This window comes from Spinacia oleracea, chromosome 3 (assembly GCF_020520425.1).
Source record: "Spinacia oleracea cultivar Varoflay chromosome 3, BTI_SOV_V1, whole genome shotgun sequence".
Classification (NCBI taxonomy): domain Eukaryota; kingdom Viridiplantae; phylum Streptophyta; class Magnoliopsida; order Caryophyllales; family Amaranthaceae; genus Spinacia; species Spinacia oleracea.
The window spans coordinates 83851218-83870648 of NC_079489.1; the positions used below are offsets into that span (position 1 = coordinate 83851218).

Genomic DNA, 19431 nt, shown 5'->3' on the forward strand with positions numbered 1-19431 from the left:
GGGATACATGGATTCATGATTGGGATTGGATTAGATTTAATTCTTGATTATTAATTGTAATTTCTATAGATTGATTTAATTGTTCGTCAATTCTGTTTGACCGGACTATTTTGATTGAGTTTGATGAATTTTAAATTATGCGCCGAAAGGTATAAATTGGATGTTTATGATATGTGGCTATTAGATAGGAATTATTTCTAGTAAATTGCGAGAGCCTACTAGTTGTATTTCCTAAGGAATTCATAAGATTCGAGAGATGCATGTTTTCCTAGTTATGATTGTTAATTGTTTATTATTGTCCGTTTTCCAATCCTAGTATGCATTTGTGGTGAACCATTACCGTAGATTTCTTTAATATTGATATTATCTTTCTTTAACTATTGTCGTAGTTATAATCCTCATAACTAACCTTTTTACCTGTTACTTATAGTCTAGACTTTTTAATTAGTAGTAGGAAGAACATTGTTTCCATGTGGATTCGATCCTGACTCCCCTTGTTATTAAATTAGTGGATTTAGGTTTATTTTTGATTAGGTGATACGAATTTAGCCTATCACATACATAATTAATCTCGTACATATATACATAGTTTGAATACGTAAGGATTGGTGTGTAACTGTGTATGTGTGTGGCGTTTGGATCCCGTGGAGTTGAGATTCAAATCTACAAAATAGTGTTTCGTTAATTACCTATATTAACCATACTTTTTAATTACTCTCTATTTTTTCCACGTACTTTATTCATAGAATGGCGGATCCCACACTCTCCAAAACCACAAGTAAAAATACCCCTCACTCCTCGTTCACCTCGGAACCACCCTTTCCACAACAACCACCACAATAACCTCTTCCTTCTCCTTCTTACCAAAGTATGGCAATATTGGAAGTTTTACAACGAGGACGACCGGTATATTGAACATGAAAAATGAACGCAGAGAATTTTAACTTTTAAGATCTATAAAATTATAGTAAATTAAAACAGTTTATTCTGACGTGCGGACACTATAGATAATCCCCGCCGGATATCTTTCTTCAAATAAAGGTACGGTGGCCTTCGAACAGGTACTCGTGGTGGTAAGAGATGGGAGTAAATGATAATTGATTAAGGGAGGAGAAGGAGTTTTTTTTTATGGTGGTTACTAGGTGGATGGTGGAGGTTCACTTGTTGGACAAGGAAAAAGAAAAACTTGGATGGTATTCTGCTAGTGTTCTAGTGTGTTAGAGTTAGACTGCATATTGAATTTGTTATAATGGAGGATGGGAGGGTTGATGATGTGTTGGTGTTGAAAAAAAATATTGTTCGGATTTTAAAATTTCTTTTTTTTCCCGTTTACTTGTTGCCGTTGATTTCCATTTGTAATGATGGAAAGTCAAGATAGGATTGTAGAGTTGAAGCTCAACCCTAGAGAATCAAAACCTCGATGGGTTTTAAGATCAATGAAATAAGATACAAAGTGATACAGAAATGAAGATAAAATTCATTATCATAAACAACATCAAAACATGCATAAAATGTAAGCGACAATCCACAAATAATTCAAATACAGAAAAAGAAAAAGAAAAAAGCATATATAGGAAATAAAAGGAGTTGTGGTGGCTGGTGCAATTAGAGTAGATGAATGTTCAAGCAACCCGGTGACTTTATTGTTGCGGAAATCAGCACAATTAGCTACATGTGTTGTTTTACTAAACAAAATTTTGATGATGTTATTTTATGGGTTCCTTTCACTTCTTGGTGATTGGCTGCTTTCACTATTTGGCGATAGGTTTCTTCCACTACTTTGTGGTGAGATGCTTTCATTTGTTGATGGGATGCTTTCACTTGGTGATGGGCTGCTTTCACTTGGTGGTGGGATACTTTCACTATTTGGTGATGGGTTGCTTTCACTGTTTGGTGATGAGATACTTTCACTTGTTGATGGAATGCTTTCACTGCTTGGTGATGGGCTTAGTGATGGGATACTTTCACTACTTGGTGATGGGCACACGGCTTGCACTTCTGGCCTCAACAAGAATAGGTATGAGCAGACACAATGACAATCTGATTCTGACGGTGGAATATCATTGCAAACACCACCAAATATACGACCGTCATTCTCATTCATGCATTTGTTTCTGCAGAGCATATGCGGCCCGCAATTTCCTTTGTACTCGCTCAGCTTATCACACACTATTAACTTTCCTGCCATTATTATTTTGAAATTCAGTAATTGAGTAATATGAAGTGACAAATATTGATCTTAAATATAAATATTGATCTTAAATAAAGCTTATTCTTCATCTTGTGTAGAGCTGGCAATTTCAACCGAATCCGATGGATATCCATCCACCCGATCCAAATTATACGGACGAAAACCCGAAAATAAGCGGATGGTTGACGGATGATGGATGGATCGGATGACGGGTGGGTCGGATATGGATGAAGGTGCATCCAACCCACCACCCGATCCACCACCCGATCATCAACCTATTACATTAGTTGTATGCTTTAATTTATCATAATTTACTTTCATAATATATTTATTATTGTAAATAAAACTATAGTAGACATAAGCGTAACACAAAATATTACGTTCCCTTACTAGGATAACACAAAGATAAATCTAAAGCTTTGTAAAAGTTACGCAATGGTTTTTCAAAAAGAAAAATAGTCGTGTGGACTATATGTGGACTAATTATTCCTAATTGCAATATGTGTCACTTTAAGTTGTTTTTATATATCTTCAAATTTATTTCACCCGATTCTCACCCGACCCACCCGAATCACCCGTGGATGATGGATGGGTCAGATGTGGATGGAGAATTTTATGGATGATGGATGGGTTGGATGACGGATGAAATGTCATGGATGGATGCGGATTGAGCTTCACCCGATCCAAACCCGATCCATTGCCACCCCTAATCTTGTGTTTCAGTTTTGTCAATTCTGACTAATAATTATTCTCTTCCAATAGTTTGGTTACTTTTCAGAGCGATTTCACGTATAATTCGACTATTTTATGATATGTTTTTCTAATAAAGAATTTCAAAATGGAAAATATATGATTATTATTTACCATATTTCTCCTTATATATATATATATATATATATATATATATATATATATATATATATATATATATATATATATATATATATATATATATATATATATATATATATATATATGTATGTATGGTAAATTTGCCAAAACAACCTTTTATAACTCATATTTTGCGAGAAACAATCTTTTAAAAAAATTGCGAAGAAAGACCTTAAAGTAAAAAAAAACTTGCGAAAGACAACCATTTTGCCTTTTCTAGCATTGACTACTCATTTCCAGCCTTTGACTCACCGGTTTTGCTAATATTTTTAAAAAGTACCATTTCATTTTAAAAGAAACGCACTATTTTTTTAAAAAAAAAAATACAATTTTAAAAAAAACAAGTACCGTTTTGTTAAAAAAAGTACCGTTTCTATTTAAAAATATACCATTGTTCCATTTTTTGGTACCATTAGTTCATTTTTTCGTATCCATAATGAAATAAAAAAATAAACATAAAAATATTAGCAAAATCGGCGAGTCAAAGGCCGTAATGAGTAGTCAACGCCAGAAAAGGAAAAATGGTTGTCTCGCGCAAGTGTTTTTTTTAGTTTAAGGTATTTCTTCGCAATTTTTGTTTAAAAATAAAGGTTGTTTCTCGGAAAAAAAATACGAGTTATAAAAGGTTGTATTTTGCAAATATACCTATATAAATATACACGTTCCTTAAATATCGCACAATTTAGATCTTTACGCTATCAATCAATAATCATCAATAACGTATTGTATATTAAAAGACACACCAAGAATGACACGTGTTATTCATACCTAAAAAAAATTGTAATCATGTGAGATCATGTTATATTCCTATCGATATATATTTTCTAAAATCAATTTATTTTAAAAATGATTGTATATTAATATATAATTTGATATATTAATAGTTAAAGGTAAAGTATGGGAGGCGTAAATGCCAACCATGGTGAAAAAACTCATTAAAGTAAATTGTATTAACTTAAAATTAAATAACAAAAATGTAAAACTTCTTATACTTAATTTTTCAACTTTTAAGGAAGAAAACACATTACTAACAATAAATTATTAGCATTGACAACTAACATTTCAATCTATTTTATTAAAATGTCATTTTAGATTTCGTTAATTTTATAGTAAAAGTAAATGAAAAACTTAAAAGCAAATGTAATTACCTAAAAAGTAAATGAATTTTCATCTAAAGTGAAGAAACTGGAAACAAGTTTGAAAACTTGCACAATAACAGAAATGTCATTAATGACATGGAACTCATTTGCACCATCCGATTTTGATGATCTAAGGGCCTATATGAGTTCTTAGTTCCCATTTTAGGGTATGGCTCTGACCCGATCCTAAATATCTATATTATATATATAATGACGTGTTACCTTGGACAACGTCCCCGAAGATCATACTCGTTGTTAAGACAACGAGAAAGAGAGTTTTCCATGGAGTGGCTGCCATTGCCTTTATAAAGCTTGCTCGTTGATCGAATGTATTATATACTTGAATTAAGTATTAGAAATGATGAAATTTGATTCCCTCAAAAAGAAATTATGAAATTTGTGATTGCTTTCTACGGTAATTATCTTTGAGCCCTTAAGTACTTATAATAGTAGACATCTTCCATATATTATTGCCGGCCTTGTACCATATATATAGTTGACAAATTATATAATCTTCAAAAATAATATGGAGTAGTTGGCAAGATTAAAATATAGATCACAAGATATAACATATTGTTTTAGAAAATAGTTAAATAATCTAGGCTTTAGTCTAATATATTTAACTAGCTTTTGAGCCCGTTCTTATATAGTTGTTATTAAGCCGTCTTTTAAAATGCTAATTTTATTTAGTGTTTGTAATTTTAGTGGAAATATATGATTTATATAGAGGTGAAATTTAAAAGTTGAAAATATATATAAATTAGATGTGAATTAATATTTGGTGTTAAAGAGGGAGATGGAGTGGGAGAGGTTGAATGAATATATAAATTAAAGTGTGAATTGATGTTGAATTGAAATGGGAAAGATGGAGTGGAAACATGTAAAATACTTTGTATAATAACAAAAGGAAAAATTGTAAAAAAAAAAGTTAAAATTTATATATGAAAGATGATGGTCACACGTGTCATCTAATCATCTATGGTTTTCCTAGGTATAGACTAGGTATAGATTATGGGGATATGAAGATTAATGATTGTGAATTTATTTCAATGTCTATTTTTGTAAAATGTAACACTGTGTGCGTAGATATATTAAAAAACCAAAATTATGTTATGTAGAAAACAATTATGTTAAATTATTTGGTATGTTAATGCTTTATTGATTTAACTTTCTAATTAAAGCTAATATACCTACTACTTCCGTTTTAAAATGATCTTTACACTTTCCGTTTTACTCTATTTCATAAAAAAAAAATTACACTTTTCTTTATTCTATTTTTTTACATGAAAATTTACTCTCTTACTCCTCTTACCCCACACCATTTACAACTTTTCACTAACTTTCTCTTACATTATTCTTTTTTTTTTCTTACATTCACCCACTTTTTTACCCATCCACCATACTTTATCCATATTTTATTATATTCACCCACCTTTTTTACACATTTTTCTACTTTGTCTTAATATTTGTGCAAATAGTTACTTTAAATATCATTTAGAAACGAACATTTTCAAACCCCAATTTCCCATATAATTCATAAAGTTCTTTAAGTTGAAAATTTGACAAAAAAATGCCATACAATAATATTGTAAACTATAGTACGTATTTGTTTTATTTATAAAAAAATGATTCACATAATAAGTTACTCCATAATTATTAAATTACTTAAAAATACAACTTATAACAAAGAATAAAAATTATGCATATTAAGTTTTTGTTTAAGGTATTGATGGAAAACACACCTTATTTTAGATAAGAAATTTATTCAGCGTTAGGTATTTTATCAATGACAAACTATAAAACTCGCACAAAAATCAAAATTGCAATTGATTTAACAGAATCGATCGCCTTTTTCCTTAGTGATGGCCTATTTAGTTTCATTCGTAGTCCGATTTTTATTTTTAAAGAAAGGGGAGCTTCAATTGCAGTCAGGCTTACTACCTCTTTAGTTGTCGTCCCCCTACTTGCTCATTCAAAACTACTACAAGTTCTTTCCAACCAAGAAACTAAAGCCAATAGTGAAAGAAAGAGAAGTTAAGGTCGATGGGCATATGACCCAAATTATACGAATATGGTTCTTAGTGAACATATACTGTAATACTCCGAAATGTTTAAACTTGATTTATTAAAATTAAAAATATTTATTAGCTTGATTTCGTTTGAAATGATTACGAATAATCGAATTTCGTTAATTTAAACGTTTTTACGATTTATTTTAAACGATAAATTTATAAACGAAAATTTATTTATTTTTCGTTAACGATACTTTTATAAAGGTTAATTTAGCTAAACATTTCTATTTTTATTATTTTCCAAAATAGCAACTAAATTTCTGAATTTTTGTCCAACCATGTGAAATTACAAAAATGCCCTTGAAAGAGCAAAATTCCATTTATCTTCTTCTTCCTGCTCTCCACGTATGTTTCATTCCTCCCTTTCCTTGAAATCAGTCCAAATTCATGCCTTGGAGACCAAGGACTTCTCCTTCTTCTTCACTCTACTTACTTACAAAAATCAGAATTTCCAATTCAATTTCAATAAATCAACAAAACACAAAATTCAATTTCACTCTCCTTGTTCTTCTGTGATTCAAATCACCACCGCCATCAACAACCATCTGCCACCAGCATAATCACCAGTGCCCGACTACCATCACCCCTTCAACCACCCAGGACCTGAAGGAAATAATGCCCTTGGTCCAAGTATGCATTCTATGTTAAAGTCTAATAAATGCGGTTCACTATTAATTAACAAGTTAATAATTCAGTGAGATCAAGTGAGCTGAATGCCTAGCTAGAGGCCGCTTCAGTTCAAGTGGAATTAATGATATTAATCCACAGCTTACTCTTGACTGAACCCGTAGGGTCACACAAATAGTACGTAAACGGATCAAGTATTTAATGGCATTAAATACTCCATCTATGGATATTCGGAATCGACGGATCTTGGTTTCAGTGGGAGCTGAGATCGTCACAGGCAAGAAATAAATGCTCCGGAAACGATGATATTGCCGGAAACGGAAATATGGATCGTATCGGAAATATAAATATTATCCAAAGTCGTAGATGTTGCCGGAAACGGAAACATGGTACGTATCGGAAAATATTATCGGAAATGGAAATATTGCCGGAATCGGAAATATTGCCGGAAACGGAAATATTGTCAGAATCGGAAATATTATCGGAATCGGAAAATAATTCCGGAAACGGAAATATTAAATATTTGTTCGAAACGGAAATTGATTCCGGAATCGGAAATGTTAAATATTGTTCGTATCGGAAATGAATTCCGGAACCGGGAATTTAATCGGAAGCGTATCGTACGAATAAGCATCGGACGAGGCCTGCCGGACGAGGGCCCAGCACGAAGCCAGGCCATCGCCCAGCAAGCCACACGCATCCAACAACACGCCAATGCCTCGACCAGGCCCAGCGCAAGGCCAGTCCCAGCCAAGGCTGGCGCGCACGCACAAATGGGCTGCGGGCAGTGGGCCTGTGCGCCGTGCGCACAGCGTGGGCCGCAAGGCTTGCGCATGGGCGTGCGATGCTCGTGCGGTGCGTGTGTACATGCTATACGAATCCTAAAGCTATCGGAACTCGTGCATAGATTAAATCCTAATCCTAAAAGATTAAATTAATTATTTAGAGTTCTAATAGGATTCTAATTAATTAATTAGTATTCTAACAGGATTCGAAATCCTTTCCAAGGTTCTATAAATATATGCCTAGGGTCATAAATTTATACACGAGTTTTTCATCGAGTATTCAAGTATTCAAAGTGATTTTTGAGAGCAAAAATTCAGTCACACAATTGCCTATAAGTGCCGAAAATTCTAAGTACCTTAAGGGCGATCCTAGTTGGTCAAGCTTAAGGCGGATCCGGACGTGCTGTGGACTATCTATAGAGGGACGACACTTGGAGTCCTAAAGACTTGTTCTTGTTCGGTTCGGGCGCAGCTAGGGAAGGCACGCAACAAAGAGTATGCATCTAAACTATGCTAAATGATTATGTGTAAATAATATGCTTTCCTGGCTTTATGGTTTTTCCGCATGATTTATGAATTGTCATATGTATCATAACCTAACAGTGGTATCACGAGCCTCTTATTATTTTCATAATCTAAATTGCATGAACATGGTTAAATATTACAAATTTGCAACAACTAAAAGGGGTGATTAATTTTCGTAATTGTTAATTAATTGCAAATTGCGTTTATTTAATTATACGTACGCAGTTTTTCGGCAGTTTCTTCGTTACTCATCCAAATCGAGTGATTTTTGTGTCAATTCCGCATGTAAAAGGCATTCTAAAATTTTGGGCGAGGGCTGTGTGCAATGGGCGAATGGGCGAGGGCGAGAGCAAGGCACGAGCAGTCGCGTGTGGGCAGCAAGCGAGCTGCGCCACAGCGCGCACTGCCTCGCGCAAGCGTGCGGAGCCTCGCGCGCAGCGAGCGTAAGCTCGCGTGCCACGAGTGCTGTGCCAAGCATCGATCGCTCGCGCGCAGCGAGCGCTGTTGTGCGTACGACGAGCGCTGCGCCCAGCGATGGCGTGCGAGCGCTATTGTGCGTGCGACGAGCGCTGCGCCCAGCGATGGCGTGCGAGTGCTTGTTGTGCGTGCGACGAGCGCTGCGCCCAGCGATGGCGTGCGAGTGCGTGTTGCGACGTGCGACGAGTGCTGCACCCAGCGATGGGCTGCGGCAGCATGCTCGTGCGTCGAGCGCTGGCGCGCGCAGCGAGCACCACCTCGCGTGATGCCTTGCGATGTTGAGCAGCAGCGATGCAAGGCAGCGCATGGGCTACACGCACATGGCCAGCGATGGCTGTGTGCGTGTGGCCCATGGGCGTGCGTTGCGTGGGATTGTTGCGTTACGATTAGATCGTTTTGAAATTCTAATTTGAAATTTTCAGTTTACGTAATTTTAATTAATTTTAAAATTAATAATTTAAATTATTTTCTTGGATTTTTATTTTGAATATTGTAATTATAATAAATTTTATTTATTCTAATTATTTTACTAAAATTAATCATTAATTAATTTAAATACGACTGAAATTAAATTAAATTTATGGATTCAATTATAAATTTATATGAGCTTTAAATTTTAATTATATTTGTATGTTTCCGGTTAGACTAGAAATACATTTTTATTTTTAAAATTAGTAAAGCATATGAATTTATTGGTTTAAGTGGGAGCCCTTTTAGTCATAAACTCTTGATTAGGTCTACAAATCCTTAAGGTTAAAACAACTTGATTAGAATTAATAAGGACTGAATAATTTGTAGATTATTGGTGCCCTTGATTAATTGCTGCAAATGTTTATGTGATGCATAATGTGTTTTACTAACCAGCTATGTGGGCCATTCATGATAATGAATGGGTGAATGGTATATATTGTATATGTACTGTTTTGCAGGTTATGAAGTGACTAGTATGGCCCAAATAGAATAGAAAATATGGTCTGCGTACCATTAATTTGAATGTAATTGGTCTAAAGTGCCAACGTTGTTTTTCAATTCAAATATGGTCTGCGTACCATCAAATAGTTGTAATTAGTTTTAATTATAGCTTATTCTATTTGAAGAAAATGGTGCCTCCCACGGAGATTTTCAAGACGGACTTTGAAGTTAAAGCTTCAAGATGAAGTCGGGCCATACTAGATCACATTCATCTTATGCATGTTTTAAGTTATTTATTGCTTTTAAATATGTCTTAAAATGCATGAGATCAAAGCTTGATTATGTTGCATGATTAAGGATTTTAGTTCACTTAAAATCTAACCAACATAGTAAGAGCCTTAAGTTCCAAACTTAAAAATTGAGTTAAAAGGTGTCATGCCAAAATATACACTTGCTTGGATATCCTTTACATCAATCTAGTAATAGTTTTCGCTCAGCGAGGTGTTACTTATTGGTCCTAAAGGGGCAAGGTACACAAATAATTGTAAGTACATGTTAGTTTTGGTGAAACTCAACGATATAAGTAAGGAGTCCTTTTATGTCGTGGCAAAATCGATAGGTTTACCTAATAAGTTCTTAGACGTACCTATCAACCAAGAATAGTTTCTAGACTATTAGCAAAAGGCTTTTGCTTACCTAAGATGTTTTAGGATTAAGTCGACAAACTGTGCTTAGTTCTTCAATGATTTTAGGGTCTTGGAATCATTTTATTCACACCTGCCGGAACACATAATTCGAATAAAATGCTAATGACTTGTTTAAATTGCATGATTGCTTTCATTTTCAAGTTATTATTCATGATAAATGTTTAGTCTTTGCATGCTTCAATGTATGTTTTAATTATTGTTTATAATTAAATATCTTGCACTGCAGTAAACCCTTTTAGAAAGGTAACAGTAAATTTCCTTGATTGGTAGTGAATCCAAGAACGATTCACGGAAATGAGAGAAAATGAGTAATTTAAAATGTACGTTTCTTTTAGCGACTTTTATGGTTGTTTTCAAATATCAAAATCGAATGGCAAACCAATTGGTGCTTGTGAATTCAAAATACACTGTAGTTTTGAGATCATAAAGCATTGAGCTTAAACGTTCAGCTTTACCAATGGTTAACAACCTAATATCTTTGTCCATTTAATTCTCGAATGAGTCTAGTCCCTAGACATTCGAATAGATCGATGCTTAGAGAACTTTAGAAGCTTCTGGTAAGATCATCTAGTTGAAACAGAATATTCAACATAAATTAAACGGAAAGAACCTTGTTGGAGTGACATTGGACATGTCTAACAAAATATAAAAGTCAACACTAGAGAATTCAATTCTTAAGGCTATAAGAAAGAGTACAAGAAATAGGAAAACAAAGGAACAGATGAAAGGAATTTACAATTCCGTTTCTACCTGTAAGTTTATGTTTAAAGAAAAGTGACCTAGCAATCAAACTTCCTTGGTATCATATACCGCTTGAAGTTCTTACTTCGGTAATAACTCAAACAATGGAAGCTAGGCTACACTAATGGCCTACAAATGGGAAATGAAGCATGGCAATGCTACATTAGTTGTAGGGTCTTCTAGTTTGTTTTAAGTCCTTTCAAAGGCTGGAACTTAATGGCTATTTTGTTCCATAATCAGCATACCTAAATTTCTGCTTCAAACACAGAAAGACTCACATTCAGAAGAACAAAAACAATTCTTGTTTGTTTGTTTGTTTATTTGAATAAAATGGTCATTTACGGGTTGAGTCAATATGCTTGATTAAAACAAACAACTCTTTAACAATAAAAACTTTATTAGGTTCAAATCAACCCCTTGATTTGAGTTCCACTAATCTTTGGCATTGTTGCTTAGACCATATCAACAAGTTAACATTCAAAAGCTCTATTTTGATGGACTTTTGAAAGTTCATTGATTTCTAGATCAACTTAAGACTACTAGTCTTACTTGTTGAAAGTAACAAAAGATATGAACTATTGTTAGAACGCCTAGACAATAGAGTTCAAAGCTAAAGAAAGATTTTCTGACTTTATTATTTCACATGGATTTGAGTGAATATAGGTTTATTTACTCAAATGTGATATAAGTTGAATCTGTTTGGCTAGTTCAAAGATTCAGAAGTATAAAATCCACTTGGCAAGAAATCATAAAGATCTAGGTTAGATCATGTTGATGATTACTTGAGACCAAATATGATCATCAATGATTGTGTGTTGTAATCTAGGTCCATAAGATATGGCATATCTTAGTTGGAATAATCGAAGTCAATTAGTACTTGATACGATTAATGATGAATCATAAAGACTTTTCCTATAATTTCTAAAACAAAATGCTCAAGTACCACCAAACTAAACCAAATTCGTCAAAGCTATTGAAAAGTAATTTCAGGATAACTTTTCATAAAATATATCTGGAGAGTTGCAAAACTCAGTGGGAGCTTAGTGTTTGTCATTCGACAAACTAAGGCCCAAGTATAGATATATGTTTCATTGTGATGAGACACAAGGGTATTGTTTCTACCACGAATTTTTGAGAACATAATGTTTGTCTGCTCGAAATAATGTCCTTTTGGAGATTCGTTTCCAAAATGACAAGTGGGAGAAAATAGACCTCGAAAGTCTTCGAGGCGAACAACAAACATAAACGGACATTCCGGAGGCTTTTCGAAGTTCTTTAGAAAATCCGAACACGTATTCTTTAAGGACTTTAGAAGTGGCTTTAAAGAATAGACATCTCTTAGAAGACTTTACAAGTGCTTCAAGGAGAACAGAATATTCCAAGGACTTTTAAGTGGCTATTGATATTCTGTTGTTTGATGTTCTATACCCTTGTAGGCATAGAGTTCAAGTCACTGAAACTATGAGATTCTTCTATTAGATAGTAAAGAAACATGGAGTTCAGGTCACTGAAACTATGCAATTCTTCTATTAGATAGTGAAGAAACCTACAACTTGCAGTCAAACTATTATCATGTAGATTAATGAGTTTGTGACTTGTAAGAAAGCTATGACGAAACCCAGATTCCCTAAAATGGTTAGAGGCCATATATAGACTCAAATGTTTTAAATGGTTAGAGGCCATAAAACATACTCAATGTTTTGATGACAAAATTGAAATTTTGTTGATTTGCAAGAATAGTTTCACACCTATTGGTTGCAAGTTTGTTTTAAGGATAAAAACCATCAAACATGAAATTGTGTTCACACACAAAGCTAGATTAGTTGCTAAAGGTTACAAGCAAATTCACGATGTGGATTGTGTTGAAACCTCATGCAAAATCGTAATGCTTAAGTCTATAATTCAAGCAATGATTGCATATTGGTACATATGGCAATTGGATGACAAAACATCTTCCTCAGACAAATGTTGGAAGAAACTATGTACATGGTATGTCATAGGATTTGTGGATCCAAATAAATGCTTGAAAAGAAAAGCTAGTTTATAAAATCTAAGTACATATTTAAGCAAGCAATTGGGAATTAGAAATGTATTTTAGTGAAGCTAATAAGTATTTTAGTTTCATAAAATATACATGATTCTTATAGATATATAAGAAGTTTAGTGGGAGTACGTAAAACTTATTTGGTCCTATGTGTATCACACATATCTCTCTATTGTGAAATAACATTCAAATGCTAATGACTTAGGTTTGAAATTATTCATCAATGATGGACCAAGGCGAAACTTAGTACATACTGGGTATTAAGATCTATTTACAAAGATCTTATAATATTGTTTTGGATTAAGTAATGGCATTTACTAAATCAAACACGAAATACTCCATTGGAGATATTCGACCCATGTGAATAAATCTAAGTAAAAGAATGTTTGAACTATGTATTAGCATTTACTAAGTTAAACATCAAAGGATCTAAGTAAGATTCTTAACCTATATTATATGTCAAATAATTTAGCTAGATTTAGTATCTACTGAAACTAGATGAGCTAAACTTACATGAATAGAATTCAATTGGGAATCATTCTGCAAAAGAATTTATCATGTATGATATAATATGAGGATCGCCAAAAACGTATCGTATGACTTTAGGCATGACGAACATATACCAATCTCTATTGATCTAAGTGAAGATCAACTAGATTGAAATCAAGAATACTTATGGTACTTAAAAAGGTACATAGAAATAGTTCTTGATTCAAGGAAATAAAGATATGCTAAATATTGATGCTACACGCATAAACACTGGCAAAGGATCAAGCAAGACCCTTTGGAGTTAACCATTGATAAGGACGAGCTATAGAGCATCGTGTTTTGAAATGGCAACATGGATTGGAGACCATGAGTTGTTGCGTGGGAAATTAAATATTAATTTCTATGTTCTAAGATACAGCTGGAAAGTCTTCCACATATTTGTGAACTGCTTGGATAAGCAAATCCAAACAAAGCATCACTAGCAACCTATACAGTTGAAGTAAAAGTAATTATTGCCTAAGAAGCAATGAAACAGGGTAGATCACATGTCTGTTGACTTAATAGTTCTTCATTGCAAAATGCGTAGAACCACTATTGTAGCAAAAAGGACTAGATCACAAAATAAACATACTCAAAAGATCTTATCATCTATCTCGAAGAACATTCGATGAAAAGGATATTAAGATTGGCAAAGCATGATAACTAAACCTATGCAACAAGTGAGAAACAACACTCACATTGTGGCACTGGAAATCAAGTATAGCTTTGAATTCCATGAACTGTTTTAAAGATGGGTTTGAGGCCCATGGTTATAAAACATTGGGGTTGAACATTTATCATATATGAAATGTATTTTCATATTCCATTTAATCTTGGTTTAGTATTAAATGATGAGTCCCTTCAATTTGACGATATATTCAAGATAGACTGTCAGGACCAGTCCTGTGACTAAGAAATGTCTATCAAGTGAACTTGAATGTCAAAGGTTGAAAATGGTCCCTAGTCGGAGTTTTCTATAAAATTGGACGCATAGAAAACGTTAGACGATTAGAATGCAAGATGACTAGTAGTTCTGTTTCTTGAACTATGTGGACATGGCAATGTCATAATCATTTGCATAGATACTTACTTTGGGAAGACTAGTATCGGACAAGACCTATGAAACGTTACTGTAAGAGATGAAAATCTGTCATAAGTAAATTTCATTAAAATTATTAGACACTAAATCCTCAATACCTGAGTGATTTGAGATTACTTGTTTGAGAACTGGTTGCTTTGACGTTGACCAACCGTCGCACCGTAAAAGGAGACTATAAAGGCAACGCTCAGGTAATCACCTATCAAATGAAGTCTAATCTCAAGATCGCAAGATTGGGATTGTCCTCCCATAAATCGGGATGAGATGCTTAAAAGTTGTACAAGGCCACTCGGAGAGCTAGAAACTGTGAAATGCATGGCCGTGCTCGGATGAATCATAGGTTATGATTATCTGTTTATTTGATCAGTTGAACTCTGAAACCGAGGAACACCTCTGGACATAATAAGGATGACAACTCTTACCTTACGTTCAAGAGCAAGCATCGAGCGACAAAGGAATTAGGAAATGCACACTTGTCCCTAAGGACAAGTGGGAGACTGAAGGAAATAATGCCCTTGGTCCAAGTATGCATTCTATGTTAAAGTCTAATAAATGCGGTTCAGTATTAATTAACAAGTTAATAATTCAGTGAGATCAAGTGAGCTGAATGCCTAGCTAGAGGCCGCTTCAGTTCAAGTGGAATTAATGATATTAATCCACAACTTACTCTTGACTGAACCCGTAGGGTCACACAAATAGTACGTAAACGGATCAAGTATTTAATGGCATTAAATACTCCATCTATGGATATTCGGAATCGACGGATCTTGGTTTCAGTGGGGGCTGAGATCGTCACAGGCAAGAAATGAATGCTCCGGAAACGATGATATTGCCGGAAACGGAAATATGGATCGTATCGGAAATATAAATATTATCCAAAGTCGTAGATGTTGCCGGAAACGGAAACATGGTACGTATCGGAAAATATTATCGGAAATGGAAATATTGCCGGAATCGGAAATATTGCCGGAAACGGAAATATTGTCAGAATCGGAAATATTATCGGAATCGGAAAATAATTCCGGAAACGGAAATATTAAATATTTGTTCGAAACGGAAATTGATTCCGGAATCGGAAATGTTAAATATTGTTCGTATCGGAAATGAATTCCGGAATCGGGAATTTAATCGGAAGCGTATCGTACGAATAAGCATCGGACGAGGCCTGCCGGACGAGGGCCCAGCACGAAGCCAGGCCATCGCCCAGCAAGCCACACGCATCCAACAACACGCCAATGCCTCGACCAGGCCCAGCGCAAGGCCAGTCCCAGCCAAGGCTGGCGCGCGCGCACAAATGGGCTGCGGGCAGTGGGCCTGTGCGCCGTGCGCACAGCATGGGCCGCAAGGCTTGCGCATGGGCGTGCGATGCTCGTGCGGTGCGTGTGTACGTGCTATACGAATCCTAAAGCTATCGGAATTCGTGCATAGATTAAATCCTAATCCTAAAAGATTAAATTAATTATTTAGAGTTCTAATAGGATTCTAATTAATTAATTAGTATTCTAACAGGATTCGAAATCCTTTCCAAGGTTCTATAAATATATGCCTAGGGTCATAAATTTATACACGAGTTTTTCATCGAGTATTCAAGTATTCAAAGTGATTTTTGAGAGCAAAAATCCAGTCACACAATTGCCTATAAGTGCCGAAAATTCTAAGTACCTTAAGGGCGATCCTAGTTGGTCAAGCTTAAGGCGGATCCGGACGTGCTGTGGACTATCTACGGAGGGACGACACTTGGAGTCCTAAAGACTTGTTCTTGTTCGGTTCGGGCGCAGCTAGGGAAGGCACGCAACAAAGAGTATGCATCTAAACTATGCTAAATGATTATGTGTAAATAATATGCTTTCCTGGCTTTATGGTTTTTCCGCATGATTTATGAATTGTCATATGTATCATAACCTAACAGGACCGACACCACCTGACCCCCAACAACCACCACACCCCCACCGTCCCTGTTCTTTCCACCCCCACCTAGGAATAATAATAATAATAATTGTAAGTGTTTGGCTTTGTGGTGAGTGTTTTTGCACTCACACTTTTAGTAAGAATTGTAAGCATGCTGATGGTTTGGTGGTTTGTGCTCCTTCTTTTGAGGAGGTTGCGATCCTCGGTATCCCCGAGCCTACTGGGTCTTTTCCGCTTGTCGGTTTGGCTGATGGTTCTGTTGGTTCTTTTGGTGAGTCTGTTGTCTCCTCTCCTTCCTTTTTTGATACTGTTTTACTACATGGGGTTTTGGCTGGCAAGTGTCGTACGGTTAAAAGTATCCCTAGAGCTAATCGGCTTGGTTTTTCTCGGTGCCTTAAAGGTACGCTGGATAAGGTGATTTCTTCCGCACATGACCTTCCTTCTTGGATCCTTTTGCTCATCCTTCCTTTGTGCACCCTTAGGGTTATCCTGTCACGTCTTGACAAGAAGTCGGGTAAGAAGGGGTGTAGTCAGGTTGAGGGTATTTCGAGGGCTCTTCAGGTCTGGAGAGAGCCGGGCAGACCTGAAGTTCTGGTTAGAGAGCTTCTTAAGGAGGGTGATCATCGTTCCATGGTGGAGGAGGAAGTGGAGGGGATGAGAAAGAAGGTGAGTTCTGCTGCTTTGAATAGGGGGCAATGCATGAGGAAAGTCAGTGATGGCCATTTCACTGCTTCAATTTAGGTTTTGACTTCGTCGGGGGTTGCACCTGGTACTGAGGAGACTCTGCGGGAGTTAGTGAAGAAGCATCCAGATGCGCTGTGTCCAGTCTTGCCTCCCTTTTGTGCTGATGTCGAGGCGGTCTCGACCCCTAAAGATGTTGTGTTAAGCAGAATTCGCAGTTTCCCCAAGGGAACCTCCTATGGGCGTGATGGTTTACGGGCCCAACTGAAGGAAATAATGCCCTTGGTCCAAGTATGCATTCTATGTTAAGTCTAATAAATGCGGTTCAGTATTAATTAACAAGTTAATAATTCAGTGAGATCAAGTGAGCTGAATGCCTAGCTAGAGGCCGCTTCAGTTCAAGTGGAATTAATGATATTAATCCACAGCTTACTCTTGACTGAACCCGTAGGGTCACACAAATAGTACGTAAACGGATCAAGTATTTAATGGCATTAAATACTCCATCTATGAATATTCGGAACCGACGGATCTTGGTTTCAGTGGGAGCTAAGATCGTCACAGGCAAGAAATGAATACTCCGGAAACGATGATATTGTCGCAAACGGAAATATGGATCGTATCGAAAATATAAATATTATCCAAGTCGTAGATGTTGCCGGAAACGGAAACATGGTACGTATCGGAAAATATTATCGGAAATGGAAATATTGCCAGAATCGGAAATATTGCCGGAAACGGAAATATTGTCAGAATCGGAAATATTACCGGAATCGGAAAATAATTCCGGAAACGGAAATATTAAATATTTGTTCGAAACGGAAATTAATTCCGGAATCGGAAATATTAAATATTGTTCGTATCGGAAATGAATTCCGGAATCGGAAAATTTAATCGGAAGCGCATCGTACGAATAAGCATCGGACGAGGCCTGCCGGACGAGGCCCAGCACGAAGCCAGGCCATCGCCCAGCAAGCCAAGCGCGCCGCACAAACAGCCACGCCAGGCCCAGCGCAAGGCCAGGCCCAGCAGGCTGCGCAGCGCGCACAGCGCGCACAGCACGCGCAGCGCGCAGCGCGCGTGGGCGCTGCGTGGGCTGCTGCTCGCGCGCACGCATGGGGGCCCATCGTGGCTGCCGTGCGTGTGTGTGCAAGTGTTTGTGTTCGTGCACGTTTCCTAAAACATGCAGAGTTCGGTTAATGATTAAATTCCTAATTCTATTTGATAAATTAATTAAATTAGAGTTCTTGTAGGATTCTAGGTTTAATTAATTTGTATCTGAATAGGATTTCGATTCCCTTTCCATACCCCTATAAATATGAGGCTAGGGCTCACAATTTATAACGAGTTTTAAAAGTATTCAAAAGTGAGTTTTTTGAGAGAAAATTAAAACACACATCTTGCTCATAAAGTGCCGAAATTTTCTAGTACCTTAAGGGCGATTCTAGTTGGTCAATCTTAAGGCGGATCCGGACGTGCTGTGGACTATCTACGGAGGGACGACACTTGGAGTCCTAAAGACTTGTTCTTGTTCGGTTCGGGCGCAGCTAGGGAGGGCACGCAACAAAGAGTATGCATCTAAATTATGCTATATGATTATGTGTAAATAATATGTTGTCCTGGGTTAATGGTTGTTTCCGCATGATCTATGTAATGTCATATGTATCATAACCTAACAGTGGTATCAGAAGCCCCTTATTATTTTCATAATCTAAATTGCATGAACATGGTTAAATATTACAAATTTGCAAGAATTAAAAGGGGTGATTAATTTTCGTAATTGTTAATTAATTGCAAATTGCGTTTATTTAATTATACGTACGCAGTTTTTCGGCAGTTTCTTCGTTACTCATCCAAATTGAGTGATTTTTGTGTCAATTCCGCATGTAAAAGGCATTCTAAAATTTTGACAAAATTAGTATTTTTCTGCCGAACCCAGAATTCTCAAATTCGAAGCCTAACTATGACTTTTCGAAGGTTTTAGTTTTTCGAATGCAAAATTTCGTAAATTTAAGATGTTAAATTAAATATTTGCGATTCTTGTTGATAAATCTTGAATTTTTGATTGACCTACTGCATATGTTTAACAAGTTTGAATGCCTAG

General features: G+C 35.9%; 1 protein-coding gene across 1 annotated transcript; it reads right to left on the reverse strand.

Moving 5' to 3' along the window:
• Window positions 1-1500: 1500 nt before the first annotated feature.
• On the reverse strand, window positions 1501-4658 carry LOC130469160 (pectinesterase inhibitor 10). The gene is made up of 2 exons (XM_056838120.1): window positions 4444-4658; window positions 1501-2181 (listed from the first exon to the last, which is right to left on the reverse strand). Exons 1-2 carry the CDS (start codon window positions 4517-4519, stop codon window positions 1712-1714), a joined length of 546 nt encoding a protein of 181 aa, XP_056694098.1. The 5' UTR covers window positions 4520-4658; the 3' UTR covers window positions 1501-1711.
• Between the last annotated feature and the right edge of the window lie 14773 nt (window positions 4659-19431).

Bases quoted from the DNA above. Each gene is read 5' to 3' on its own strand.
- LOC130469160 (XM_056838120.1), bottom strand. From the start codon at position 4,519: ATGGCAGCCACTCCATGGAAAACTCTCTTTCTCGTTGTCTTAACAACG. The intron at 2,182-4,443 runs GTAACACGTCAT...TAATAATGGCAG, and splicing joins CTTCGGGGACGTTGTCCAAG to GAAAGTTAATAGTGTGTGAT.